The sequence below is a fragment of the Oreochromis aureus genome, linkage group 2 (assembly GCF_013358895.1).
Source record: "Oreochromis aureus strain Israel breed Guangdong linkage group 2, ZZ_aureus, whole genome shotgun sequence".
Lineage (NCBI taxonomy): Eukaryota > Metazoa > Chordata > Actinopteri > Cichliformes > Cichlidae > Oreochromis > Oreochromis aureus.
In genome coordinates this window covers 10,928,084-10,938,534 of record NC_052943.1, presented here as the reverse complement: position 1 = coordinate 10,938,534, position 10,451 = coordinate 10,928,084, and the positions used below count along the sequence as shown (strand labels likewise).

The window sequence follows — 10,451 nt, the reverse complement described above, 5'->3', positions numbered from 1 at the left end:
ATGGGAGTGACATCATGTCTCTTTAAGATTAAAACACGTTTTATTGTATAGAAATGAGGAGATTTTGACATTTTAAAGATTTTTTAAAATGAATCCAGAGGTAAAGACACTAAATTGTTGCCCAGTAACCTGAATGAAATATATCATTTATTTTGTATTTACAGAAAGCAATAAAAGCATATGCTCAATCACACCTGACCTTTCAAATGGCAAACAAAATTAGAGGAATTAGAGAGTGTCAGATCACTTATGTGCAAATAGAGGACTCCCCGTCTGCCACGAGAGTGATCCAACCCTCTAATGCTGCCACCTGTGGGCGAAAGAAGCAGCACTGAAAAGTCCATTTCAAACCTCATTTCTCCACCAAAGACTGTACATGAAAAGAACTCAACGCCCACCCAGCCCCTGCGCTGTCTGGTCCCTTTCAGACTGCCATAAGGTTCTTTAGTACAACTTGTAATTGGTCCCACACACCCCTGCTGTGCTCCCTCAAAAGACATTGAATCCTAAAAATGTTTTAGGGCTTGCTCCAGTATTAGTCACCATGGAGATGACTCACTTAATCAGCCAATATCTAGCGTTTTGTTAACACTTACCAAGTAAACAAACATACATTTAATTTTTCAGAACTACTCAAAAATGTCAGACTAAAAAAAACAAAAAACAAAAAAAGGGCAGGGGGGATATTAATTTGCATAATTTAATGCAGAGCAGAACACACGGAATAAAGCCTGCCAGCTGATGTGATTTTAGAGTGCTTTCAGATGGCTAATTACAGCTCCAAACAATAGAAACAAAAGATCCATTAAATCCAACTGCAGCAAAAGCAGGGCCAAAATGGCTGAATGGAGGACTTAGCTTACACCAAGGTCAGCGTAAAGGACAAATATGTGGAGAATGACCACAGGGGTAACTGCTCGAGTACCAGGACAGATTAACTGATTCAGGAAGTACCCATTTTTACACATCTCAAGACAGAACTTGAATACTAGATGAGACTATTTGCATTTCTGCCTTAACACCATGCATTCACAGCTGGACGTGAGACGTGTCATATGACCAACCACCACCGTTAGAGCAGCTAGACAGGTCGCACACTAATGCAAAAGACCTGGAATTAACATAGCAAACAGCTGCAGAAAAAGCATCCCTGCTGAAAATGTATACAACCCCTCTCTGTGTAATTTCCTTCTCTCTTTTGTTCCGCTGTGCCTCGAAGATTTGATATCTTCTTCTGCCACGCAATGTGAGTGTGTAATTGTAAAGCCTCTTCCCTCCAACTTCTCGCTTTTCAATGGGCCCCTCACTCACTGTACGGTGTAAGTGCTTGTCATCGTAGAGTGGAAATAAAAGCAAGATGACAGCTGAGCAGGGGCAGATCAGCTCGTTATTGTTCCTCTTGTCACTCAGGAGATGATTTACAGTCACATTTGTGTGTTTCTGTCACTGACAGCTATTATCTGACCCGTAAATGCGGCTGCCTTTATTGTCTGTTCTTGCATGTATTCGTGCTTGGACAATCTGATTACTGATGGCTACATTTGATTTGAAAACAAGGAAACACAAAGGCAGAAATGACTAATTGTTTTATTTGTCAAAAATCTCATGACACATACATTACACTCACACTGAGCTGGTGTTTGTGTAACTGACAGACCACTACAAAACTACACACTCAGCTTTTCCTTCCCCGAAGAAAGCACACAGGTTTAAGAGACGAGAATAAAAGGAGGAACAAAAATGTATTTTTAAGGATAGAAGAATGACCAATACATGCCTAATTGACTTATTGGGGCTAAAATGTGTCTTTATATTGGCTAATTTTGCAAAATCTTCATAAAAATGTCACAAATTGTAAAAACAAACTTGTTCTTTAAATCTGTAAGGGGAGCTGAATCTGTTATAAGTGAAATCTGGAGATATTACATGAAATATATATATATATTTAAAATTCCCTTATGTGATGTCTGCACTGTTTCACTCCAGTCGGTGTTGTTTGGGATGATGGTTCACTTCTTCTTATTCACAATGTTGTTACAAATCCAGTTCATCCCATCCTAATGGAGAAATGAAGACAAAACAAAATGATCCAAACGATGCAAGCATGGAAAACAACACAAAACCATCAAATCAAACACATTAAAGACTTCACTGAAAAAAACAGGGTCTCTGTTTCAATTGATTGTGGGCCCAGTGAATAAAGGAGGGAGATGCAAAGCATTTGTTGCCAATTAGATTCCATCTGAGGGAGAAATCAATAAATCAAAGTCAGGTCTGACCTGAACTCCCTCGCCAGAAACAGCAGAGCAGGCCTGAATCTGCCACTCGCGATCCCGGTATGTGTGCAGGTTGAGCCCCTCAGCGATCTCACTGGCCGGTGATGCCGTGGCCAGATCCTGCTTATTGGCAAAGATGAGCAGCGGAACGCCTTTCAAATTCTCCTCGTCAATCAGCTCAGACAGCTCCTGCACATACACACACATAGGTGCAACTTTTGATTCTATTTTGTGCACAATATGGTATCTGCTAGCTTTAATGCTGTTAGCAAGCTTTTTAAAGGGTTTAGACACTCACCAGCCCCGTCTCCTCAAAACGCTTCTTGTCCGCACTGTCAATAACATAAATCTAAAAGAAGAGACATGTTACAGTGTTATCATATCCAAATCTTCTGAAAGTTTACATTTTATTATCTACAAGAAATCATTGTTAAACAATACTAGAGAAGACTGCGGTCACGTCATGTCCAAAATGTCCTTAAAAAAGTGTTTAATCTCTGCTTATATGTGGGATAGTCTCCTGAGGGTTAAAAAGATATTAAAATAACATAAAACTTCTGTACTTTACTGTGTTGTGGATTTAAAATGGCTTAAAGTGACCTACTCACCAACAAGTCTGTGTTTTCCAGGTACTTTTTCCAGAAGGGCCTGATCTTTCTTTGTCCTCCGATGTCCCAAACGTTAAGTTTCATCCCATGGGAGGCAACACTCTTTATGTTGAAGCCCTGAAGTAAAAATGCTAGAGTCACTGCCCTGCCTTCAATTTAAAATCTGTTTCACCTGGAAAGGTAATTCATGAAGTGTCACTGTACTTGATTGGTGGTTACACTCAGTTTTTTTTAAGGATATGGTTGTTGTTCATAACACAGATCCTCTGTTTCAGTTAGCAAAGTTGTATAACAACTTTATCCCGAGGGCCATCCGAGGAGCAAATCTGAGGATAAGACTCGAAGGATCAAGGTAAGTGTATGTGTTCATGTGTCACGTCTGATTTAGCTTTGTGTCGACTATTGCCATACTGGACTGCATCCTCCCTCCCTGGTGTCTGATGAGCTTTCACACTTGCCCAGGACCGGACCTGGCAGTACATCAACTCAGTGTTGACTTGTCTCGGTAGAGTAATACAAGGTCATTAGATAACGACATTAGAGCTTAGATAATTACATCAGAGGGAGATGAGAGGAAAAAAAAGAGAAAAGGAGAGAGAGAAGCCGTCATAACGCCAACCAGGATGTTCTCAGAAAATGTGTGGAGAGCATGCAAATCAACAAGGTCATGTCGGGCTACAGTTTATCTCGCGATGAAGGGTTATTTAACAGTGTGACAGCGTGATCTGACAAATCTGGTTAAAGCATGTGTGGTGTGAGGCCAATGAGTTCATTTTACTGTGTGGGTCCGGAAAACAAGGGTCATCTGAGTCTAATTACTTCGAATGTGCTCTGATTTAGCAGATTTTACAAGGTTAGACACGATCATCTCACCTGTTATGATGTTTGGTTACAGTATCATGAAAATACAAACCATCTTCCAATGGTTTGTATTTTTAATTAGATTTTAATTACATTTAATTACATTTATTACATTACATTTAGTATTCATAAGAGCTTTAATGGTAAACTGCTTATTAACAAAGTATTGATGGAAAACTGCTCACAGATGCACCTTTTTCACTTGATATTGATATAATGAGCATCGACTGTTTATGTTAAAATTTAATTGATTTAAACAAGGAAATGAAAACACATTGATCACCATGTGTTCTAATGTTATAGAGCGGATGCACACTGCTTTTTAAACACATAACTTCCTCTCACCTGCGTCGGCGTGATAGTGTTCACATCCTCAGAGGCGAGGCTTTTCAGCAGGGTGGTCTTGCCAGCGTTGTCCAACCCTAGAAGCACTATCCTGACCTCCTGCTCTGTGGATCCCTTCAGTTTCTCTATGACAGAGAGTAAGCCCTGTAGAGAGGCATGGGGACAGGAAGGGCAGGCAGAGCAATAAGGCAAAGAAACTGTCAAGCCTCGACTCTTTCAGAACTGAATAATAATTAAATTAAAGAATAAAGCCAGCCAACTTTGTATGTAAATGTGAGTAATTAATAAAATCACGGGCTCAAGCAGGTAATTGATAACTAATCATAATGTGAGAGTGCATCTTTAGCCTGGGCCAATGAACTGCTTTGTAATTTAAAAGAAAGAAATCCAGACCAAAGTCTAATGGCTTATTCCTTTTTTTCCTTTTTCTGTTTTTACCAAGTTTGTTAAAATTTGGCTCTGTAGTCTTTACATAACCCTGCTGACAAACAGGAACCAAATGGCAACTGTCACATTATTTAGTCCCAGCCCTAACCTTTGGAGGTAAACTTTGGAGGAAAATACATATTTATTTTTTGTCTTGGGTGCATTGTTTCTCTCATAAAAAACAACACTTATCACACTATTACTATCCAAAAACAAAGTTACATGAATCGACAAAAATAGCTTTAGCCTCTCAAAACCAAATCCCACTGACCTCTTTCTGATTTGAGGTCAAAGCTCCCCTCACAGAGGCCCACTTATTTTTGTTGCTCAGTTTTTGAAAAGACTGTACTGCAACCACAGACATCCTGTGAGTATCACTGTGTTGCTTTATTTAGAGAAGCACTGGTGTAGAAAAGAGCTCCATTCATATAGCTGTACATTGCTTAATGTGATTAGTCTGCAGGGTTGCACAACTGCAGACAGTGTACCAAGGCTGCCATATTGTTGACTACAGGCACCATAGCTTTCAACATTTGATTTGCATTTCTGGTTAACGCTACAATAAAGAGATCCCATTCAGGAGTAAAATCTTAGTTACTGTTCTGTATTAACACCAGGAGTTCAGATAATCCATCGTGTCTGTGAGCTGCAAAGACACACAACACAACCGCAAAATACTTTGTCTCATAGCCCACTGTTCAGGTCATAGCTAGTTGTAAAACCTCTTTTTTTGATGCAGACTCTTAAGGTTAACATTTGAGTTTGCAAGTCTTGCTGCTCCAGATCAGGTCACCTACCTTTTGAGCTTCTCCCATGTTGGTGTGTTTCCTGTGGCGTGGCTGGAGGGCTACAGCTCCATTCTCCAGTGAAGCTCACACACAGGTGTGTTAGCTATCCAGTCACCCAGCTATCCAGGAAAGGGACAAGCAGCCTCTGTCTATTTCCCTTCCTTCTCAGTAAACCTGGGTGGGTTACGTGATGTGTTTATGTGATAGTAATGTCTACCTGGATGTGAACTGCTCCTCAATGTAACTGTAGAGTTACAAGAAGGAAGAGAGGCAGGGCGTATGGGACTGGGATTAAGAGGCCAGAATTAGCCCTAGTCGTCCATGCAAAGGCAACCCCATCCCCCTCCTCCCCCTTCCTCTGTCCATCCCTCCGTCTCCACTTTGCAGTGGCTTTACCTGGATTATCCCTTAGCCACCTGTTATAGAAGGAAACTGAATAAACAGTCCTTCCTGACCCACTCATACATGCGGATAAATAAGTTTTTGCCATATGGCCGGGAGGGGAACCCCCCCCCAAAACACTGCTAATGCCAGACACTCTGGCAGCATGAAGACCGAGCTTAACACATAAACTTTAAATCGTTGTATCATGCCATTGAATCGAGGCACCTAACGCTATTACTATGTTCATAAGTCAATCTTCAAATCCCACATGTATCCCTCTCATGAATAGGAGTAGACAGCATTACTGTCCCATATATCCATTACATGCAAGCCACTGTAAAGCTGAGCAGTGTGCGCCCCTGTGAGTAGAGCATTCAGCAGGATTAGTGCGAGCATGCCAATCCTGTGTGTGGATTAAAACATTTCTAGGTTCTTTTTTTTAAACTGAGCAAACTAACAGAAATGCAATGCTACATTGTGTAAAAGTGTGAGTTTAACTGATTATACATGCACACATGCACTCAAAAACAGAGATTAAAGAGTATTTATTCAATTTGTGAGCATGCAAAAGTCTGAAATATCAAAAAGATAAATATATACTATGTTGCATAAGATCAGAATTTATTATATTAAAATATGATAAATGTTTTCTTTTTAGGACCCTCTGGGTGTGATAGGATATGGCCCACCAGCAGCCTGTCCAGCCTGTCTCTGTCTCACCCTCTCCCTGTGTTTATCTGCAGAGAGAGAGCACTCAAATCAGTCAAATGTGTCATTCTGAGTTCTGATGTGTAGATAGATTCAAGATCATCAACAATATTGTTCAAACTTGTAGCTGAAGGCATCAGCCTGTTAGCTTAGCCTCGCACAATTACTTGTAATACGGTAAAACAGCCTGTTTTCACCCAGACATTCATAATAAGCATCAAAACCTGTTGTATTTTATTGATAGCTATGTTATGATAGTTAAGTTAGTTAAAACTAGAAAAAACTTTCTTTCTTTTTCTTTCTTTCTTTCTTTCTTTCTTTCTTTCTTTCTTTCTTTCTTTCTTTCTTTCTTTCTTTCTTTCTTATTGTTGTTTAATACCACAGACATCTTAAAATGAGCTCTTACCATTGTCTATTTTCAGCTTACACTTCATAATCAGTCCCATAATCAAAACCAGGGCCAAAGCTGCAACACCACAGATCACCAAGATGATCACAGTGTTTTCTGGACAATGACACACATAGACAAATACACAGGAAGTGAAGACACATGGTATCAAGGGCTATTGATGGCATGCCATTATACACATTTCTAAAATCATAACATATAACAGAAGTATACAGATGGATGGACTTACCTTTTACAGACAGTGTGTATGGTTTAGAATCACAACAGTAACAGGAGCAGTTTACTGAGCAGACGTATTCCCCAGCAGGTGAATGCACAATTTTGATAAGAAGGGTCTTATTGTTTTCTCCTTCTATTTTACCCCCATTTTCCTTCCACTGATATGTCACAGTTGAATTTTCACATTTTTCATTGCATGTTAGAGTGACGTCGTCACCCTCACTTGGGCTGGATGGCTCGCTGCTGATGGACACTTCATTTGATGGGCAGAGTAAACATGAAAAGCGAGGGAAGCAACAATAGATAACGTTAGGTAATTAGAGTGTGCTCTGTGTTATAATCCATTGCTTCTGACAAAGGTATTCTCAAATGTTACCCTCAGTGCATTGTTGAATGGTTGTTCCTAAAGAGAAAAAAACATGCAGAAGAATGAATACTGTCACATTCAGCATTATTAAAAAATGAAATTTAAATGTAATCTGATTCACTTTCCTTACTGTTAAAGATTTAATTTTAGAGATACACAAGGATCAAAGGGACACAAAAGTTACAAATATTTAATTTATATTTCATTTTAGTGTCAGACTGTTAGGCTATTATCACACCTCACTACCAGTTGCAGTCTATTCAGGTTCACAGGATTTATAAAATTAATAAATAAAATGTCGGGCAAAAAACAAAGTGAGGACTAACCATTGCACAAAGTGCCGTTTTCGCATAGTACAGAAGTATCTATGGGAAAAACAGATGAAAAAAAAAACAACATCAGGAACATTTTTCCAATGCATGTCATTTTGCATTTTATTGGCAGGCAATGTTCAGGCACATTAGCTGCGACATGACATTTCCAGATCTACAATTTTCCTTTTCCCCCATCTGCCATAGTTTACCCTGTGATGGTACATTTCAAAAACTCGACAGTAACACAGGCAGTCAGTACCGGCTACGATATCAGAATATTGAGCAAATTATTTAGAGCTAAACTGGCAAAACTATACAAACAGAGAACAAGAAAATATAGACATATATACATAAATGTAGGGGAGTGCTTACCTGTGAGGAGATAACCAAGCATGAGATAAATGATAACCATTCTCTACTAGAACAGATTGGATTCACAACCGTTAAGAACAGTCTGAGAAATTAATATCATTGATATCTAAAAAAAAGAGCATATAGAAAAATAGGAAAAACAAGTTTCAAAGCAAAGAAATGCTTTAAAACTTTTAGACAAAGCATTAAATATATAATATATAAAGTTATACATATAATACGTAATGCTCTTACCTGGATTGCATCTGACACAAAGACCAGATGGATGACCTGCTCTGCTTTGCTTAACTGAATAGTCTTTGCATTGGAAGAGGCAGGGCAAAACTGATTCTAAACACTGATAGCAATGCAAATAAATTCATCCCTGGAATATTATGGCATGAACAAAGCAGCTGTTTGTTGTGAAGGTGGACGTGACGACAACGATGATGGTAAAGCTGCTGCTGCTGCTTTCATGTGACGTTGAGTGACCTTTAGGTCAAAATGATGAGATTTCTTCAGCTGTGATCAAAACACCCAAACATAAGGACACATGCTGAGAGATGGAGCTGTGCTGTAATATAGCCCGATATCAGGGAGACATTCGTGTACTTAAGCAAACTACCCTGCGCCTCTGTGCACACAGTTTATTATGATACATACTAAGATGAACTTTTCTAAGAATTTGGAAGATTAAAGTCCAAAATAACTTAGTTTAAAAGGCACCTCAAAAATACATTACTGCCTTTTACTGAAATCATGCAAGACTTTACACACAGTGACTTATTCAAACAGTGGCCACTAGAGAGTGCTGCTGATCACAAAATAGTATTTATTTTTTTCTGAAGGGCTCCCGTGCAGCTAAATGGTAGACATAAACTTATTCTAACATGCCAAAACATATCACACACTGCTAAAGCTAAAGGCTTAAAACAGATTCAGAGTCTGAATTGAATGAAACTTCTGTGTGTTTTGGAAAAAGCATGCATACAATCCCACACACATACACATGCTGGACATGCAAACTCCAAACAGAAATAGAAAAACTGGCTTTGGATTCAATTTGTCTCTGGGTCACCTTAACCAAAGTGAGCAGATGGGAAATAAGATGAACATGGTTGAGTAATATGGCCCGTTACTGTTTACATTCAATTTGTTTAGTCAGCTTAACATTAACCCAAAATTTCCCTTCCTGTAACCAGTCTCGATAGATACCTAAACTCATCAAACACAAGAATAGAAAACAACAGTTCATGGCATGATGACACAAGGCTGCAATTTTGCTATTCCATTTGCCTTCAAGCTCTTATAGTTGCTGACAAGAAATAACCATGAAACGGATTAAGCCACACTCTAATTTTCTTGGCCTTGTACCAACCGATTAAAGAGAAAACTGACTTGTTAAAAGGAAGCGATGTAGGAGAATGTGAGCAAACTGGTATTTTCCCAGATGTGCTCAGGCTGCTATTTGTGCAAAGTGAGTCCATTCTACATGGACCCCAACAACCTTTCAAAGCAAATAGCTTTGGAAATAGTTTTAAATGAATTTAAACTGTTTTTGAGGCAAATATCAGCCTGCAATCTGTGCTCATTAAAGCACTTAAGCAGCTCTAGTTAAAGTCATAGCTTTCTGTTTTTGAGTGTAAATTCAGGAAGTGTTACAAACTATAACGGGCCTTTGTTTCCTCTGCTTATAAATTGCATAGTGAGACCACTTGGCTTTAGAAATGTGTATGTTTCCTTTCAGTTTGAATTCTTCCACCAATCAGTCTCACTTAATACATCTCTATTGAAGTTGATCCTTTACTTTTTATATACCACGTATTCACTTAACATGCTTAACGTTATCAAGCTACTGTATAATCCTCAACATTAACATGGCACTTCGGGAGAATTAGGTATGTGTCACACCTGCAACCTTAAAAGGAGTATATCTATCTATATATATAACAGTGACTGCCTAATGATTCATAAACTGACCGCCTACGACATCCTGTAGTGTTTCACAAAAATGCCTTGTGGGACCAGGAGTATGAAATATGCATGAACTTCTAGTGCTACTTACAGTAGCATGTTTCTTTTGGTAACAGTATTGTCTCTTTTAATATATAGCATATATGCTAACATGTTGAGTTGTTCTTCGATAAACCACTCTTATGAGTTTTGCAAAACACTTAAGTGAAGTTTTTTTTTCATGTTATTGTTATTGTAGCATTTAATGTGTTAATTTAACAGCACTACCAAAACATTACAACTCAAAAGTACTATTAGCTACTAAGTACTAATAATTAGTAAAGCTAAGTATTATTAACTAGTATGGCTAATGTAATATTATAGCTAAGTAATATAAATTCCAATCAACCTGCCAAAAAACTATCCCGGGGTAGAGGGCCGT

General features: G+C 38.7%; 1 protein-coding gene across 2 annotated transcripts; it reads right to left on the bottom strand.

The window, feature by feature from the left end:
- Positions 1 to 1,571: 1,571 nt before the first annotated feature.
- arl3l1 (ADP ribosylation factor like GTPase 3, like 1) lies at positions 1,572 to 10,439 on the bottom strand. 2 transcript variants are annotated; one of them, XM_039617497.1, is made up of 13 exons: positions 10,419 to 10,439; positions 8,312 to 8,578; positions 8,078 to 8,183; positions 7,718 to 7,756; positions 7,401 to 7,427; positions 7,035 to 7,277; positions 6,803 to 6,901; positions 5,314 to 6,425; positions 4,091 to 4,234; positions 2,885 to 3,001; positions 2,575 to 2,625; positions 2,280 to 2,465; positions 1,572 to 2,057 (listed from the first exon to the last, which is right to left on the bottom strand). In XM_039617497.1, exons 8-13 carry the CDS (start codon positions 5,329 to 5,331, stop codon positions 2,010 to 2,012), a joined length of 564 nt encoding a protein of 187 aa, XP_039473431.1. In that variant the 5' UTR covers positions 5,332 to 6,425; positions 6,803 to 6,901; positions 7,035 to 7,277; positions 7,401 to 7,427; positions 7,718 to 7,756; positions 8,078 to 8,183; positions 8,312 to 8,578; positions 10,419 to 10,439; the 3' UTR covers positions 1,572 to 2,009. The 2 variants fall into 2 exon arrangements, with proteins under 2 accessions (XP_039473431.1, XP_039473437.1); XM_039617503.1 differs by lacking the exons at positions 1,572 to 2,057; positions 2,280 to 2,465; positions 2,575 to 2,625; ... (1 more) ...; positions 4,091 to 4,234; positions 10,419 to 10,439 and having other exon boundaries at positions 6,217 to 6,425; positions 8,312 to 8,440.
- Positions 10,440 to 10,451: the final 12 nt, after the last annotated feature.